Here is a 19,799-nt window from a genome sequence, read left to right as displayed (position 1 = left end):
CGTATATAGGAAAGATCTTTTATCTCTCTATAGATAAAAAATATACTTTCGAACGTTTCCGAGGTTTATGTGAGAGTATATTATAGACTTTTAATTATAGAAGGATGCCTTGTATTTGTATTTGTTATGACAGTATAATTACATTAATTCTGATACATGTAATTAATTCTTCCAGTATATATATATCATAAATATTTAAGTTTTTATTTCTATGCAATCATTTTTTATTTAAATTATAAAATGACATCCATAAAATATTTAGTTGTAATTTTAAGAAGATAATGAATAATGAATAATGTTTCTTATATATAGTCTTATCGTGATTTAAATTCAAAATACATTGAAAGTAAAATATTCGAATACATATTGCACCTTCTTTCCTTACTTTTGAACAAAAACTATGCTTTTGGCCATGTTTTTCTGAAATTACCCCAATGCGTGCGACGGTAATCTCCCTATTTATAGAAGAGAGCAAAATATCCCCAGTTTAAACGCACCTTGCTTGACTTTCTTGACTTTTCTCGCAAATACGTGCGAAGGATATAATCCGATTACACATTTTGATACGTTCAGAGAAGGTGTAGAACAATGCGCGCGTGCTTGACTGCACTTTACCAGGTGTATTTTCCTGCTGTTTGCTTTAGTCTCGTATTCTAGTCACACGAGCGATTTTTTTTAGTTTCAAAGCTAATCATTTTTCGAAATTATAGCAGCTGCACGACTAAACAACAAAATGCTGAATTGTACTTTTTCTTATATTGTATATGATTAAAAAAATTCATATCTTTAATTAAATTATTCCGCGAAGTAAACTGTGCTTTTTTGAGCGAACGAACATACGAGGGTGGTTCAAATATAAACGGAAATGTAAGTTGAAAAGTTCACTTTCCCGGTCTAATCAATCTGTGTCGCCTTGCATGTTGTAATGCGTTCTGACAGGCCATATCTTGCAGGTCGTAACAATCCGCGTCTTCACAAAGTCATCAGTCAGATGCTGTCACAATGATTGAGTGAGCAATGCCAAATAATGTTGCGCGAATAATTATCAAATTTCTCGCGAATGAAGGGATCAATCCTTTTGAAATTTTAATCAGATTTTAAGCACAGTTTGGTAATAAATGTTTGTCACAGACAAGAGTGTACGATTGAACAAAATTTAAGTTTGAGAAGGGAGAAATCGTGTGGAAAATAAACCTTATGCTCGGCGACCAAGCTACTGATTTGACAAGCTACCTAAAACCTTCTTCGATTGAGGAATCAGGAAGCTTTTAAAACGATGAAACAATGTATTGCATCAGTCGAGGGGGATTATATTGAAAAATAATATATGAAACATTCCGGTGGTGTTGCACATAACATGTATAGAAACAAATTCCCATTTACATTTGAACCATCCTCGCGTATTTTACGTACAAATTATCTGCTACAAATAAATAACAAGCTTATTTACACGTGCTCCGACTGTTTTTATAAAAGATTCGCTTTATTCGGAGTAATCTTTCTCGAGGCGTTAGTCCGCCACCGGGGACTAATGTAAGATTCGTCGTTATACGCCGGCCTCATCTCGCCACGGTCCGTTTTATTCCGCTCACGTATCTCTATGAAATTATTCACGCTAGCCGGCGACACATTGTGCCTCGCGGTTCTGGAAGAATAAATGGCGAACATAAAACGCGCCACGACGAAGGGAGCTACTCCTTGGTCTTAACGCGAACACGTTATGACGAGAGAACAAACGATATTCGCCTCACGATTATTTTCTGTCATGTTTTCAGCGACTTCGTCCCGTTCCTCGAGCACGAAAATGGTAATTCGACGATAACTTTACGACTCGTGGCAGAGCTTATTAAATTATCGTCGCATATATTATCACTTTGTTTTATGTATCATTGCTATATTATCGAGACTAATATCATTCTGGTGAGTTTAATTCTTGATACATGGAAGATACGTAAAATCAATCCTAATTTTTTTGTTTCTAAAAATATAGACACATTACATTGCTGATCCATCAAACTGTCTTATCATCAGTCAGAAATCACTCTTGCATATTTTTGAAGTCGAAATCTGAACTCTAAGATGATATCCGCGCAAAACGACGCGAACGATATACGATCAGAGCCCGTATGTTCGTTTTTTTCTTCTAGCTGGGATGCCGGCCATGGAATCTCAGTTTGACGAGCGTGATCATCCTGGCGCTGTCGAACATGCTGCTGACGTTTTTGCTGCTGCAATCGGAGACCTGCGCGCCGGAAGCGATCCCGCGGGAAGTGGAGGTGAGCGCCGTCACCGAATGGAATCTCGGCACCCTCGTCAAGCACGAGCAACAGTCGGAATGCATCACCCAGGATTACCAGCCCACGTCACCTGACGCTAACAGTCTCAAGCTGGATATTAAGCTCGGCAGATGGGACGCCCGGCGAATATTCCGGACGTTCGACTCGGTGCTGGTCGGCAATAGGTTCACCGAGCTCTCGCAAACTTATCGGGTATGTCTGGCTACCCAGAGCTCCGTGGAGAAGTTACACTCGCTGGTACAGGTCGCCCTGCACTGGACCGGGCCGATGTCCGTGGCGCTCTATGCCGCCGGCGACGAAGAGTTCGAGGTGTTGCAGCGTTACCTGGTGTACCTGAGGAGATGCTACGAGTCTATCAGAGAGAGAGTGGTCTTCTCCCTAGCCGTGCCAAGGATGCGAACGCCCAAGAAGCAACCGCGCGTCTTCGAACTACCGGACATCGTCGACTGTGCCAAACCGGAAGCCACGCTCAACGAGCTCATGACCCGCGTGCCCAACGAGCAGACCAATTGGCGGATACGGAACGTCTATCCGCAGAACCACATGCGGAACCTAGCGCGCAAAAACTGTCAGACGGACTACGTGTTTCTAACGGACGTCGACATCGTGCCGAGCTTCAATCTGACGATCGTACTCGACGAGTTCCTCAGAAATGACAACTGTGATAAGTGCGCCTATGTAATACCCACGTACGAGTTGGACACGCGCGTGAGGTTTCCCCAAAATAAGACGGAGCTGATCAGGCTCGCCAGGAAAGGCTTGGCCAGACCATTCCACCAGAAAGTCTTCATACACAATCAGTTTGCCACGAATTTTACAAGGTAAATGACATTTTATATTAAATACATTGTTTAATAACAATAATAACTTATGAATTTTTTATAAAGTTCTTGAAATTATGTTAGCTTTAATTAATTGGAAACAATTAAAATACTAATCGATTTGGTACTCGTTGATTGAAATTGATTGAATGCCAACGTGACAATTCATGAATTCATAATGGTTTTTTTTACATCAAGTTTATTTGTACAATTTCAATAATAATTTGTTAATAATAATTTGACAGTTTTGCCGTTATTCAGAGATTATGTTTTTAATTTCATATATACAAACCTCGCAATAGTCGTAATTTTGTATGTATAAAATATAAATTTAATCAAAAATATAAAATTTTGGACGGTATACGTAGCGCATAGATGTTTAAAGTCTTTTTATTTCATAGGTGGCTGCAGGACGTGTCACCGAACCATCTACATCATGAAAATGTAAAGACGGGCAAGGTCTACATTAGTCACAATGTGACGAATTTCGAATTTCTTTATGAGCCATTTTACGTGGCAAAGGATATCGTGCCACCTCACGATGAAAGGTTTATGGGATATGGATATACGAGGAATACCCAGGTACGCGATATTTCCTAAGACACGTAGTTTTTCTTTCTAGTAGTTTGCACTTGCTATCCGCGTGACGAATATGTTAGTGGCGGCGTGGAATCAAAAATGCAGTTTCGCCGCCGAGCGCGAGATAACATAAAATGATACAATATGAAAGTTTACGTTCGATCCGAGGAGGTTGATGATATACGAACGCAATTCCTTCCGCTAATGTGTGAAAATACTCGTATTCGGGAAGATAAGCGCGGCGAATGTAGTATATAATCAATGTACCAAAAAGAAAAAAAAACGGTGCTTATGGCTATTATTTATGAAATGTATCGAATTAATTAGCAGCGATATCATAGAACAGTTTAAATTAAAAATGCTCCCGCGGCAACGTTGCCATTAATACCCTCGATGGAAAAGCGCAAATGAATGATAAAGAACATAAATGGCTCAGATCCGAATGTATCCATGATAATTGCACGCGTGTGTATCGCATATATGAGCGTGTATTTCATCAAGCGTGACCGGGTTTATATCCAACGTCGGGGAGAGATAAAAAGTATTGCATCGAAAATTAATATACCTTTCGGGGTATTAATGGGATTAGTGGATAAATGGCAATAATGGAACCGGCAGCTATACCGGCCATTACTACGTTTCTACGGTTCTGTAAATAGTCAGCATAAATTACACTAAAAGATGTACATTTTGGGATATTAACGGTAAAAGTGGGATACTCTGTGTACACATATTTCCGTGTTTCACCAACCGAAAGAGGGAGAAAGACAGAGAAACGTGTTTCGGATTACGATATTTCGCTAACTCGCCGACGCGGTAAAACGCGTGCTACGGGAAAATCGTCAATGTGGATGTAGCGGCCATAAAGTTACACGCGCCGGCAAGGGAGTATTAGCGAGATCATGATGCGAGCCAGGAAAAAACAACTGAAGAGGGTACCAACATGCGGCGAGAGCAGCAAACTAGAATGAACGTATTCCGTCGCGCACGGGACATTAATTGAATTATATATTATCATTGCCGCGGTGTTATCGGACGATGGAGGCTCATTTTGCGGAACGGAACATTATTCAATTTAAACTTGATGCATCTCCGGTGTAATCGAACGTTTGCATATCGCGCGACAGCGTCGCGCAGCTAGGTCGTAAATTGCGTTCGTTAATGTACTTTTCAGGCGCGTCATCCTCGCGCGAATTACGAAGATTCGCAAATTTCTTAGATCGATAATGCCGAACTTCGAAACTTCGAGTTACGACTCATGGCGAATCGTGCGGCGAGACTCCGATATCCTTGGAATGGGAAGAATCGATCTCAGTCTAAAACTTGAAAGTGCAGGAAACAGGAAAAATGATATATACGCTTCGATGTTCATCTCTTTTTCGAAATCTAATCGTTTAAAGTTATCTAATCGTAAAGATTTTTCCCCATATTCATTTAAACACTAAATTATTTAAACGGCCGCGAGGAAAAAGGTCGCGGTGACTAAAATTGCAGCGATCCTAACGAGCGCGAGGACCTTTCCACTTCCAGTCCATATACGGAGCATTGTATTCCCCTGAACGTATAAATGTTCTTTCGTGGCACATGCGGATCCCGCATTGTTTTGACAAGAAAGTACGACGGTACTGCTTCCGACTCTGCAGCGGATATAGCGAAATTCCATCGCGCGGCAAAAATCCGAGCGCGACGAACGTGCACAGCTGCAATTCGTAAAACGAACACGCGAAGTATACGCGACGGCAATAAAACAGGCGTAAAATCTACGTATGCATGATATCGGCACAACTGCATTCGCAAGGAAATTTCACGATCTATATGAGATTCACCGGTCCTCTCGTCCTTCTTCAGATGGGATAGTTAACACATTCACCGCCAGGCGTATTTTTGACTTTCCATTAGTCACGTCAGTTAGATGATTTTATATTAACAAGAACAATGAAATATTTAATTAATTGAGTTGCACAAAAATGTGATATGTGATATTTATTAGACTTCTTCTATAACGGTCACCGGTGATCGACAAAGCGTAAAAAATTTAGGGTCGGTTACCAGTGGCCGTCATGACGGTGAATGTGTCCAATCATACTATTTTAATAGTATTATTTAAGTGAAAAGTTTTTAAGTGAATTGTTTTTAAACATTACATACAAGTTTCACCGAACACTTCAACTTCGCCACCAAACAATCCTTGTTGATGGTGGCGATGGTGGTGGCGAGTGGCGATGGTGGTGGCGATTGTGCGGCCGGCATTACACACCGACGAATATCGGAAGCACGTATTCCTGCATTGGTACTCGCGTCTCTCCCCTGTGGTTTCCCCGACGCACAACATCTATTCCCTCCGCGAAGGAGAATGGGTATCGTTCGTTTACTCTCTCTTTACCAGTCTCTCTCTGTAACCAGTCGCCAAAGATTCATTTCCGTTTTGTACGCAACACTCAAGCTCAGTTATCTCGTTCTCTCAGCAAAGCAACATCTTCCACTCGCTTTTAAAATTTTCCTTGCCTCCTGTTTTTCTCTCTCTTTTATTTTCATTACAAGAGATTCTCTTACACTGTCGTACAGCAAATTTAAAAATGGATTTCATTTTGACTATGTATATCTTGGTTTTTGAATATCTCAGTTGCTGTTTCCAAAATTGATTTTCGCGCATTCTACCCGATGTCAAATTTGAAACCGTAGCCGATGTCTTTTTTGTTACTCCGCATATATAGATTGCATTCTTTTCGAGAACGCAGCGTCGCCGGTCCGATTTTATTTTGCGTTAATTAATCTTCAGCTGTTTATGTATACAATGCGCGAGGACAATGCGGTATGCGCCATAATTACGAAGCAATTACGTCGGTTCCCCGACTCGCCTCGATTGCCCGGTAAAATGAGCATGTTAATTGCCGATCGATTCGTTAATTCTCCGTGCCGGCCCCCGCGTAGCCTTTGTCCGACCGCGAGCGGGCTTATAACATTTCTCTCCGCCCTCCCCCTCATACAACCTTCAATTACCCGTCGATGCACCAAGCGATTGTCGACGTGGTCAATATAAAGGATTTGGCCCCCGACGATGTACGGCACGCGCTGCTCCCGGCGCGCTCGCAACTCTACATCCGCGATCGATTCTGTCATCGTCGATTCGACACGCCAACGTAGTCGGACCTGGCGGGATTCTTTATTGTCGTGTTTATCGAGTGCGCCGATCGCGCCGGCACGAACCGCCCCGGCTTGATATCTCATCAGACCGGCGTTATCGGATTGATTCCGGCACCCGGGGCTGGCGCACCGCGATAAGCGAGATAAGCCTGGCGTGGAAGGCGTTGAAGTGTAGAGGAACAGAAATAAAAGTCATCGGGAAATGAGCACGCATTTTGCGATGTATTTTGAAAGCGTATATCTCGGATCGTAATTAGTTCGGAACGATTTTTGTAAAATTTGATAATTTGAGAACCGTACGAAAATCATAAGAGAAATTATTATTATATACAGCAAATGATATTTCGAGGAAAAATGTCAATTCGTAAATATATTCGTAAAAAATACATTGATTATGATATAGGATATTAATATTTTACGATATAGAATATATTTTTTGATATTATATTATTGACGGAAGGATAAGGAAAAAATGCCTATTTACATTAGGAAGAGTTAAATATTCCAACACCGGTATTATCGGCTTTGCGAAGTGACTTTCGGTCGCTCTATGAATAAGAAATGGCATCGATTTCGCTTGTTTTGTCTAGCGTTTTATTTCTCGATCTGTTATTCGTTAGTAGCCTCAAACTAATCCATAGTGGCAATATACGATCGATTCGGGGACGCCGTTGCGACTGCAGTAAGCAGTGTCGTTGTCGCGAGAGAAGCGACATCAAAGTGGCGCACGCGAACACACCTCGCAGGTCGCTACGATCAAGTCGGAAACGAGATAGTCCGTTCTAGACGCTTCAGCGTAGCAGTCATTCCGCGGTGATTGAGCGATTCCGTCGGCCGTAATCAAAGGCGGACCGGCGCGAATAGAACGAGCCCCGATTGCCTGAATCGGTTGCGAGTGGACGAGTGACTCTGTCGAACGTTCGCGATTCGCCGGAAATCATCGTGCACGAAGTTGAAACTTGCATGCTGCAGATGTAAAAGTGCGAATGAGAGAACAAAGACGCGGGTAAAACGAATCGGAATCTAATTTTTCGCAAAACGGAATTTGGATTCACAGAAGAGAGTATTATTTCAAGCCTGCGGCGCGCTCGCTTTGCCTGATTTTTCCCACTGATTAAAATAATCAGCGTATTTGCAGAATTATGCAACGTGCGTTCACGAATTATTTTGCAATGCGATTCGTTAATGCTTGATCCGGCTTTCGACATAATTTATTTCAGCTTAATTCGTCCGATAGCACGCTGCTAATTTTTGACGTAACGCACTTTTGCGTCAGATATGATCCGCCACATTTCGTAGATATATATTTAATACACGGGATTAAACGATGCTGAATAAGTAAATTTTATTTTATTTCACATTACTCGTATTTAAATTTACATTTTGCTGCAAAGTACCGAGCAAATTAACCTGCGAATTCAAATTATCTGCGCATATATCAAACGCTATATAGCGCGCAGTGGCTGGATTTCATAATGCAAATTCGATAATGGAGCAACAAAAATAATCTTACTCGACTTCCGAATATGCGGACGTGTCTCTGTATCGGTGTTATTTTAATGCCTCCATGCGTTTAATTACTTCCACGCATCTCCGGCGCGATCTTTTTCCGCTAACCATTTTATCATAATTGAATCGGGGTGAAAGTGATTTTCAATTAGGCCGTTCGGGTATTCCGCGCAGCATGTCGGTAGTCAACGATCCAATTCGATCCAAAGGGTGTCCGTAATTTAGCGGCTAATTCTCTCGTGGAAGATCAATGGCTCGCGGCTCGCAGGCACCGTGTAACAAGCGGCAATTTAAGTGTCTCGCAGGATAATGCAAGTTCTCTCTCTCTCTCTCTCTCTCTCTCTCTCTCGTACGAGAGAATCGATCGGGTTTAACCGTATCGTACGAAGTTCATGCAACCGGGGTTGTTGCCGTATCTAACCGACGAAAAAGGACGCACGGTTTTTATAAACTTTTTTAATATCGCGCGTATATCGCGAAAATATCTTTGATATCAATTCTCAGGAAATAACATCAAAATCTATGAATTAATCTAAAGTTTTAAACCGGCCTCCGATTTCTGACTCCACCTAAGTGTCGTCGAGATAAACGAAAGAGGCTTCGCGCTCTCTTTGGCCTCTCGTTGCTTTAATTCTGTACCAAGCTGCATAGGATGCCCCCTTAATGCTGAGAAGATAAGTGGAGGCGCCGCGGCGCGCGCCGTACGAGACGGCGACGGGACACGCCGTATTCGCGGGGATTTACGTCGACGTGCGATGGCATAAAACTCAATTATCAGATTTAGCTCGCGGCTTACTGCCGCGTAGCCGGCATATTACTCGACGATGCCATTTGGAAAAATTATACGACCCTGTTTACCCGTCACCTATCTCTGCTTTATGCCGACATGCGCCGGCACGTCTTCATTTTAATGCGTGTCACTTCTTTGCCGCGCTTCGTTCGACGAAACACACACGTTTTCTGCACAGCGAGAGATTCGACGTTATCCGAAAAGTGCCACTCGCGGCTTTACCGTTCTGCGACGGATATTATTCAGCGTTTCAAATCGCGGCTATGGATGTAAGTATCGTCGCAGAAATATGGGATATCCGACTGTCGAGCTGTCGAAGTTGCCATGGTATTATATTGGCGTCATATCTAAATCGAGCGAGAGGTCTCGATAAAGGGAATTTGGGGAAAAAGCGTATTATAATTATAATTAAATGAATATACAATGATGATAGTTGACAAACTGTAATGAGCCATTTCAGTGCATTTGAGTTTATATCGTTGACTATTTTTGTCATAAGTTATTCTCAAAAAAACATTTAATAGTACAACTGTGCTGATTTGATTGATATATGTATAACATATTACAAGGAGAATCATATTACAAAAGAGATATATGAAAAATATATCGCGCTAGACATGTAATAAATAATTATTTTAGGAATATATATATCACACCCCGAAAAGAATATTGTCACGGTATTGATTGCTCAAAAAATTTCAATTTTGAGTTAAGCCCATAAAAAGCCTAAGATATTTTTCTCGGGGTGCGATATATATATTTAAGCGTATCGTTCAAATCACGTTGAATATTGAAACTCGCTCACTTGAGCAATTTTTATAAAATATTTTTATTTTTTACCCGTTGAGAATATATAATAAACATTTTAATATTATTTTTATAAAATAATATGTCAAAGATTGTTCTGTGGAACGGAATCTCGCGAACAAACGGGTGGCCAAATTGAAGAGAGCCGTTGCGGTTTACGCCGCGCCGCAACTAGAGAAATTGGGACGGGTCTCTCGATGAGATTGCGTCAACAAAGCTAAACCGTTGGTACGCAATGATTTCGCTGAACCGCCCGAAACACGTCGGTACGTAAGGAATTCGCAGCGAGCTATGGGGGGTTCTTGAATATCAAAGGGACACTCTCTGTCTTTGAATTTCGAGCATCGGGATGCCACGAGATCCTTCCGCAAACGGTGAGGATTGAGTCGCGTAGCATGCGCCGGCGCTGATTTTAGTCAATATAACAACACGGTAATTACGTCACGTCTAATTTGCGAGATGCATAACGTGGCGCAACCCGGTATGCATTCCGTTGCTTAGGCTGTGACACGTAATGCATTGTGCGCGGCAATACGGAGGCAAACTAAACCTAAACTTAATACTTCAATCATAAACGAAGAAACATTTGTATTACGTACGGTATGTTTCATCCATAAATTATTAGGTATAATATCGCGTATTTTCGAAAGCCTTCAATATGGAGAAACTAGAAAGGGGTCGAGTATAATGTCTATCATAAAAATGTAACAGTAATACGTTTAAAAATACGCGATTTTAGAAGTCGCGCAATACATTCAATGCTCTTGATTTCTTTCGAGCAATTTAATACGACCCCAATTTTCATCGCGTTGTCCAAACTGTCTAATATCGGCGATCCATTTCGATTACCAGACGAGAAAGGTAATAAAATATGTTGGATATTACATATACGTAACGCTGCGTGGCCTGTCATCTGGCCGGTCGGCGACTTTTTCGAGCGAAATCGAACAGGAGCTGCCGTGACGGTGGAATGAAATAAAGAGCGTGAACTGTCAGTGTGGTGTCAGGATCGTAATGGTCCGCAGCGATGATAGTGACACCGTCCATTCGATACCGAAGCGTGAAATTAACCCGAGTGCATTTCCCCCAGGTACCCAGGAACGTAAGCTTGTCGTCCGCGCGACATGCAATTCCATTTTTGCGAGAGAGCGAGATGTACCGCGCTCATGTTTCCGCTAGTTGTAAAATTTTAACTCGCTGTCGTGTGTTTGAACGTACCTCTTTGGGTCCGGACGTGGCGATGCCTCCGACGTGAAATAAATAAAACGCCAAATAAAAGTTACGAGGCACGTTATGAGTTTATTAATCAGCGCGAGCGACTGCCATAAATTACACTTTTTTTATGGACAAAATTATGCGAGTTATATATAGTCAATGTAATTAATTTTATAATATAAAAGATGCATGTGGAATAAATCATTTTTATTTTTTTTCTGAAATAAGAATTTGTTATTTCAGAATTAATTGCGTACTACTATTTAGATGTAAGATATCATATTTTATTCATCGATTGTAAAATATAATAGCGCCGGTAATACGTTCTCTGTATGCAATCGCACGTACTTACAAGTATGTAGCCCGATTATCTGACGTGTTATGCAGATGCATACACGGAAACGCATACTCACGATTAACGCAAATACAAACCGCGCCGCGTTAGTGACTCACTGCAATATTCTGCGTTATCGTTCGAAAGCTGCAAACGGTTGCCTTATCTCTCTATTAAAGCGACAAGCGGTATATCATCTCTAGTCTTAAAAACACGATTTCTCTCTGCATCATTATAACGGTATAAATTTATACGATAGAATAGGTAAAAGTTTTATATAGTAAATGTTTTTATGTGTGTGTGTGTGTGTGTGTGTGTGTGTGTGTACATAGTAGCTCACACACACACATGTTCTCAAGTTCTGCTATTTGTTACTGGCTTTTAGCAGCAGGTTTAAGGTGCTTTACCATTTGCATGTACTATTCTCTATCTCACTTTTCTTGCATCTTTTATAGCTATGAAACTTATTGCTTTTTTACATTAGCAATAAAAATTATTATTAATAAACCATAAATTTATAATAATTAGAAAGCGATTGTAAAATTGTTACATTCTTTTTTCGTTCCTTTTATTTCCTAATTATTAATTTCGTTCATAAAAAAGATGCATGAAGAGTAACGAGTATTTCGAGAGAAAGAGCTTTACGCTCTTCTCATACTTGTTAAAAGGGCCATTATGAAACACACAGAACAGAAGATAGATTTATGTGGATAATATATTCCCCCTGGTTCTTCTTGCATAATACTTCTCCGCCTCCCGTGTACTCTCTCATTATTTATTTTTTTACGCACATACGGTGCCGTCGCGACCGCCCTTTGAGTCCTTTGAGCCGCGTTGGAATAAGAGAGATCGCGCGTCGAGTTCCGCAAATTGTTCATCCCGCCGCAGAAAAGTTCCAACGGGCCGCTTCGCCGCGCACTATTTTCGCATCCCCCCGGGAGCTTTGACGTGCATTATGCGTTATCGCGCGTTCGCGATTCGCGGAATGTTTTCTACGTGGCCACGACGGTTAGTCGTCGATATTACGCGCGGTGGTTCGAAAGGTTCGCGTCGCGGAATTCCAGGGGAGCAAGTTTGACGGAAAGCACGTCGAGCTCGCGTCGCGCGTTTTCCCTCCGTCTTCGTATTGTAGCTCACGTCGGCGCGCACTATCGCGTACTATATGCCCATTAATGCCCGCGGTGGCCGTTGTACATTATGCATTACCCAATAATCGTCGCGATGACGAAAGTTTCGCGTGCAAACAGAGAGCGCGCGCCACAGCACGACGTGCTGGTATGCATTCGCAAGCGGTATCATGGCGCGCATAAGTTCAGCAAACATCATTACGCCCCGCGACTCTGTAACGAATGTGAGGCCGCGGGGTTTGTTAATTAAGAAGATACGTCAGCCTGCCCGTGTTGTTTAATGCAATCTGTTCCCCGGGAAACCCGGGAAACAAACAGTTGGCCGTCCTCTCTCTCTCTCTCTCCGCAACTCGGGGCTTGCGCGAGATGTGCACTTTAGCCGCCTCCGCAAGAATGTGATCTGCGCGCGAAACTGAAAGGAATTTATTATCTGTCCAATTAAGACGGATAATTATGCAGCGGTGTCCACCGCGCGCTGGGCTGCGCTAGCTTGTTAGTCGTATAATTCATGCGGGAATGTCATGCATTCCGTGTTGAAACCATCACGGATCAGACTTGTGTCATTTCTCATTCAAATCGCGTGCTCTTGAAAACGTGGCGCCCTAATTACGTTTTTATCTCGAACTTTTTTCTCGCCATTATTACGCTGTCGTACCTCGGTGGAATTTCCATCCTTAAACGTATATTGTTCTCGTATGTATCTTTTATCGAGAAAACATTATTTTTACACATTATTCCAATCATATCTGTTATAATTATATTCCTACAGTGAAATTCTCATCAACAGGCGGAACGATTGATAATTCCTCATTAATATTAATCATTCGAAATGTTTCCGAGAATACAATTTTGATTCTCGTTACGCACTACCTCGTTACACGAGCGTTCCGTCTCCCTTCTGTCAGGTTCGCGGCGTATCATGTTAAAAGCTTTCATGGCAATTGTGACGGGACCGGACTCGAGCAAGGAAGGAAATCGATGGGGGTTATAAATGAGAGCCGGTCCCGCCAATCGCGCGACGGTGGCGTATATGTTTTGGCAGTGTCAGCACTGTAGTAACGTGACGAATTGTGTGCATCCATTGCGAATTGCGACACGTACTGCGGAGACAATCCCGGGGCGTCGCGACGCCTGTCACACGCATGTCGCGCCGTCGTTACGTATAATTATTCACGGAGCCACGTCTCCAAGATCTAGAACACGGCAGATTAGATTCTGTCTATCAATTTCATCCGACGATGTAATCCGCGTGCACTGCTATCCTCGTGGGTTACTGCTTCGTCGCGTTAACTAACAATATCCCCGCTTAGCCTGTCCTATTATTATCCAATTAATACCATTATTTGTCATCCGCTCAATGTGTTCCAATTTTGATCTGTCATTTAGTTTCTAATGCGATGAGGATCTAATTTAGTGCTAAGTCCGCTGTACATTCTGCCTCTTTGAATTAACGTGATATATTGTGATCGCTTTGTACTCACGATGAATAATGAATGATATTAGTACGTTCGACGTGATGTACCTATAATAACAAACGTTATATACTTTGATCGTTTTGTACTTACAATGAATAATGATATTGATATTGATAACGATATTAATAACTCGACATTCTTATACATCTCTTCTATTATTATTAGATCTCTATAGATGAAAAAAACTGTGAAATTATTAACTATTTCATTGAAGTAAATATAAAAAGTAGAATCTTAGCAGGTAGAATTTTATAAATAATCATAATTCAGTATTTTATAATAAGCACCGAGTATAGTTCTTAGAGTAATATCTGTTAACATTAAGGAGATGCTGGAGACAGGTCTGTTTTATCGCGATATTTTTAGACACACAAACCTTTTGATTGATTTTACCGAATAAAAAATTTTTTGTCTAGAATTAAAGTATGGACGATAACGAAGACGGCAGGCACCAATTGCGTATGAAAAACAAAAAAAAATTAGAAAATTACAGTTTTATTTTCGATTCTGCGGTCGACTCATGACAACATTTGCTGCAGAAAAAAGTTTTAGACTGTGTACGTATACAAAAACCTTGCAGCCGTCACGGAAATACAATGAAGAAGAATCCTGTACTTGCAGAAATGAGCTGTGAGCTTTAGTATAAGAGAAAAGTATGTTAGAAAATTTTATATGCACATGTTACGCGTCTCCCCGAATTCAGCCAAAAACATACGGATCAGTATAACGGGTAGCCCTAGAGCAGGCGCTCTGTATGTATGTGTAATAATCGGTGAGCACTTCTTTATCGACGCTGATCGAGTTCGCCCAATCCAGCATCCCCTTAAATAAGAAAGCAAATCGAAGCGACTTTACGGTACTTGTGCCGTACGTAGCTCTCGACAGCAAGATGCGTCGTTACGGGTTAAATTGAGAGGTGGAGTAGGGTCACTTGATACGAGGTCAATCGTTTCCGACGAGGATGCATCTCGGTTGGGTGAACAGAACATACACAGACATATTCGCCGTATACATTGTTACGTGCGATTATTCACGAAGACGTATTCAGACCGGAGGAGAACGGGCAGACCGGATCTCGTCCGTTAGGTCTGTCTGACTTGTCCTGGATGGCAAACCGAGGAGGGCAAGATTACGACGCCATTCGCTTTTCTCCTTGCTGTCGCGCTGCTTACGCTGTCGGAAACACAGGGCTTCCCGCGAAGATGTCACTATCCGGACGAATATCAGCGGCATGTTCCGAAAGCCACTTCCGCCGAAATGGAACGCACGTTCGAAAGTTTGGCGCGGGACTCGCGCTCATCCGGAAATCTCGCAATGTCATACTTTCGCGGAAATACGTTCGCCGGTCGTATGACTCGGCGGTGTCTGATACGTCGTAAAGATCTATTTGGACGAAATAAGTCTCGACACAATGCCACATCTACCTATCGTGCCAAAGTTCTATCACTTTTTATGCGCGCGTAGCTCTAGCGTTTGTTATACGACTTTATATAAACCAATTCTTTTACTAAAGTAATTATTTCTCCTCTAATAATTTGACTGCTTCAGCTTTTCTCTTATTTTCAGAAACTTTGATGAAAGATATTAAAGATCGTGTAAAATTAATCAGAGGATAATGTGATTTTATTTATTCGCGATTGCGCATTCTTGCACGTTAAATCGATATTTTGGATAAAGGAGAGCCATCTCGGTTCTCGACAGGTAATAATGCCCCGTTCATCAAACGTGTCTCTACTATCGAACGTTCCTTATAAGAGACAATACCGATATATCACCGAGTATTCTCGCATATATTCACAAGCGAGACGCATTGCGACACGTGCTCGTATTAAGATTGTCGTTTGCGCCGACCTAAACGTCATTCCCCCGGCCCGGGTCGTATTCCACAGGAATGACGGGCATGCATGTCGCTCGTTTCGCACACATGCACGCGCACGCAGATGCGCGGCAGGTGCACGGCGGCTTTACGTAGACGCCCCGCGTTTATTACGTCGCGCGCGCGGCGGCGGCGACGGCGGAATCTCCGCCCGTCGGAGTTTCGAACCCAGAAACACTCGGGGCTTCGAAGCTCGAAGCGGGCTCGTAAAGAATCCGGGCGCACTCGTTCCGCCGTTCGTCTCCTCCGCCCGCAGTTGCCGCAGATCGACGCAGAATTTCTCCGTTGTTGCACGGCTGTTCCGGGACGCGCGGGTCTCGCCCGTACATATATAGGAAACTGGATTGGCGAACGAATCCCACCACCGCACACACCTCGCAGCTCCACGACCACATGACGAATTCTTGTTTTCCCAATGTTGCTTTCGGTCGAGATGTAATTGGACAACGGATAAATTAAGCCGACTAATTTCTAAACGTGGACGATCGATTAAACCGCGTTCGGTTCTCTCGGTACGATATATATATTTCAATTTTCAACGTTAATTTTATTTCAGACGGTAAATTTGTCTCGTGTAACACCGGGCCGCTCGTTTTTCTTGCAGGTTTACGAGATGTACGTGACGGGTTATCAGTTCAAGGTGCTATCGCCGGTATTTACGGTCCACTGGGGACTGCAGACCAGGAAGACCAGGCCCGCTTGGCGCGAGCGTCAAAACAGTGCCAACAGAAAGCAATTCGAGACGTTCAAGAAGGAGGTGTTCGCTCGTTACATGCGAGATCCGTTGAAAATGATGAAGAACACTAACTGACGCAAGGCTCATCGAGGGGTCTCATTGACTTGAGACTCCTTCGTCGTTCACGTTCGTCCTTAGGCTCAACATCGAGGTACCCAGAGTAGAATTAGGCCTCTGACTACTGTCGGTGCTCATCACGTAATGTAGTTAATTATAGATTCGAAATGTTTCACATGATCGAACAAGTCAACGAAGAATTCGCCCGTCTAACCGTTTCTTTCTTTATCTTCTACTATTATTTCATGTAACGTTACAGTGTACCATATAGATCTTGTAATTTCTCTCTCTCAGCTTTACACTAATTTTATATGAATATGACTTAAGAAATCACTTTTCTATTTAATGATATTCCATTTATATGTTATAAAAATTTAAGAAGTATTAATACATTCGAATATTCTAAAGCACGTTCACGCAGAATGGATAGAAATTTTTTGCCGAAGGCTGGTCAATCTTACCCTTCGGAGCGGGAACAATAGTGAAACCGTATTAAGCGCAACGATGGAGTGCTCCGGTATGCTCGAGAGAACAGATGCCAGATCGAGTAACCGCGATCGGCGGATTCGCGCTACTTATCGAACCTTCCGGTTCAACGATTCCGCTAGACGGAATCAACCGCGGAAGCTCTTGTTACTTCCACTCACGATTTCCCAAAGTCATCAGAGACCCGCCATGCGGGGATCGCGGAATAAATATCTCGTCGTGAGTTTCGCGGCACGTACGAGCGGGAAAACGAGGGCAGGGGATCTTAAGTGAGCGTACCTCGTTAGCTGTCTGGGGCTTAAGAGGGTGGCGTTTAAATCCAAAATCGATAATCCGCTTGACGCTACTGGCGTAGCACCCCGAACGTAAAATAAACAAATGGCATAAACTAATTACCGTGGCGTATCGTTTCGGATTTGTATTGAGAGAAGGAAGACGCGAATTGTAATTTATGCATGTATGAGATGTCTCACAAGTCGCAGTTCCTTCTCGATGGATGGATTCTGTGTCTATAATATCCAAGTTAATTTCTTTTCCTAACAAAAACTGGCACCAATAATCTTTTAATTATAGAATTTTTACGGTTTAGAAAACTTTATGAATTGAAGATTAGGATGAAAATAGACAATAAAAATTTCAGAAGGTATATACTCTAGCCAAATTTTAATTTAAGGTACGATTAGACTATAGACACTTTCACGTAATTAAGCCGACTTGGAATAATTTGTAGATAACGGGAAATAAAAAGAATTTGAGATACTACCGTGTATAATCGAGTGGAGAATAGCAAATATGGAGTGAATGGAAAGTAATAATTTTACATCGTCGAAACACATCGCGCCCAACGAGTCAAAGGATCGACGATATATGTGTGACATCCCGAGGCGTAATTCACGCGTTTCATTTAGCAATATAATCAAGCCGCTTCGCAGGATGCGCGCTATGTCTTTACGTTAATATCGCCATATTTGCTTTACGTTACGAACTTACAGGATTAATTATGTTGGACGAGATGTCACGAGATTTGCAGGCACGTATGCGCGGATGTGGTCTCCATTTGCTCGCGCGTTGTGCAAGCTCAACAGCGACCAACGATTGCTCAATAAATATCACCGTTGACAACGTTTTATTTGATTGATCCTTAGATAACATGCTCTCATTCACTCTTTTAACTGACATGGTATATGCTTTTTTTCAGATTTTTGTTCTAATAATGACTTAAATAAAATTTTATTTTATTGTTCATGCGCTTAAGAAAGCTTGCAATAAAAAACGTATAAAGAGGAATATATATAATTTATATAAATATAAATAAAATATATATATTTCAAGTGTATAAGATTTTTTAAAATTTATTTTAACTTTCAAAACTACAAGATGAAACTGCCGATGTCAGTTAAGAGTCGAAATGTCAACGTTTAATTTAAGACACAGAGTTATCTTTATATTGTAATGTTTTTACTGATAGATGTATAAAATATAGTGTATAGATGGTGTTGTGAAATAATAAAATATAAGAGAATTATAAAACTATATACTGTTGTCTTTCTGGTCGTTACGATGAATTCGGTGATGAGAAACGTAATATATAATGTACTTTTAAACTAATCGAAAGATAATTTTTAAATCCTACTTTTTCATATCGATGCTTCACGAGATAATAATATTCTATGAAATTTGAATATATCAAATAATTGATTGAGCTATTATTACAGACAAAGTAATTAAGCTAATATTACAGGCAAATAAATTTTGTTTTCTATTTCATTACATTCTGTCAAGCATTTCTGTTATTTATTTGTAACATTTTCCCTCTATATATTTTTTCGGTATAAAAAAATTAGATAATATAGAAGAAGTAACTTTTATTTATATCAAAACTGCTTTTCGGTTTTGAGGCTTAAAATGAAATTGTATTACGAGATGAATACGAAATCTCGTTTTTCACACATCAACATGTGATGTCTCGAAGACAATAGCACCGCTCTCGTATTATGCGGTGTTGTTCCGTAAGACAACATTTGACTCTCTCGTTCATCCCCTAATCCCAAGGAGCTATATTCTCTACGCAAATAATCCGATTAAGTATGGCGCTATCGCGCTTTGGCGAGCTAAAACGCGTCAGTTTTTTTTTTTTACGGTTATCTGGGAACAATCCCGTGAACGTTCTGAACGTTCGGCAGTTAACTCGAATCGCGGATACAATAGCTGACAATAAAAAGTATCTATATATAGTGAAACTTCACCGAATGTGTGGGATGAAAATGCTAACGATCGGGCGATATCAGGGTACATTCCGACGCGGTTGCGGCGCGTAGGTACATTTTATCGTGTTACCGCAGTTGCATCGCGTGTCATAGGTGTCGGCTTCGAGTGCATGAGACTTTCGAGTATACCGTGAAGAGATATCGAGAACACGTGCGCGTTTAATACATAAGGAAGCTATAAAAATGCGCGGATATCTTCGGGGATAGATTACGGATTTGGAGTTATTATGAGTTTTCATAATAAAAATATCGGAAAACTATTGACACAATTCTCTAAAA

The 19,799-nt window shown here is 41.5% G+C and overlaps 1 protein-coding gene across 2 annotated transcripts in view; it reads left to right on the top strand.

Moving 5' to 3' along the window:
* The window catches only part of LOC143894162 (beta-1,4-glucuronyltransferase 1), a 32,575-nt gene extending 13,789 nt beyond the window's left edge, over positions 1-18,786 (top strand). Inside the window, exons 2-5 of one of the 2 annotated variants that reach the window (XR_013256008.1) lie at positions 2,148-3,118; positions 3,520-3,700; positions 16,231-16,486; positions 16,579-16,716. Coding sequence is in view for 1 of the 2 variants with exons in the window: in XM_077400298.1 (XP_077256424.1) it covers positions 2,148-3,118; positions 3,520-3,700; positions 16,579-16,785 (1,359 nt within the window). In the remaining variant the exon portion in view is untranslated. Of the gene's footprint in view, positions 1-2,147; positions 3,119-3,519; positions 3,701-16,230; positions 16,487-16,578 lie in introns of both variants that reach the window. The other variant, XM_077400298.1, reaches the window with a different exon arrangement.
* The last annotated feature ends 1,013 nt before the right edge of the window (positions 18,787-19,799 follow it).

This window comes from Temnothorax americanus, unplaced genomic scaffold, assembly GCF_048541705.1.
Source record: "Temnothorax americanus isolate GAGA-0224 unplaced genomic scaffold, ASM4854170v1 Scaffold13, whole genome shotgun sequence".
Taxonomy (NCBI): Eukaryota; Metazoa; Arthropoda; class Insecta; order Hymenoptera; family Formicidae; genus Temnothorax; species Temnothorax americanus.
The sequence above is the reverse complement of the archived record's forward strand: the minus strand, read 5'-3'. Positions and strand labels throughout refer to the sequence as shown.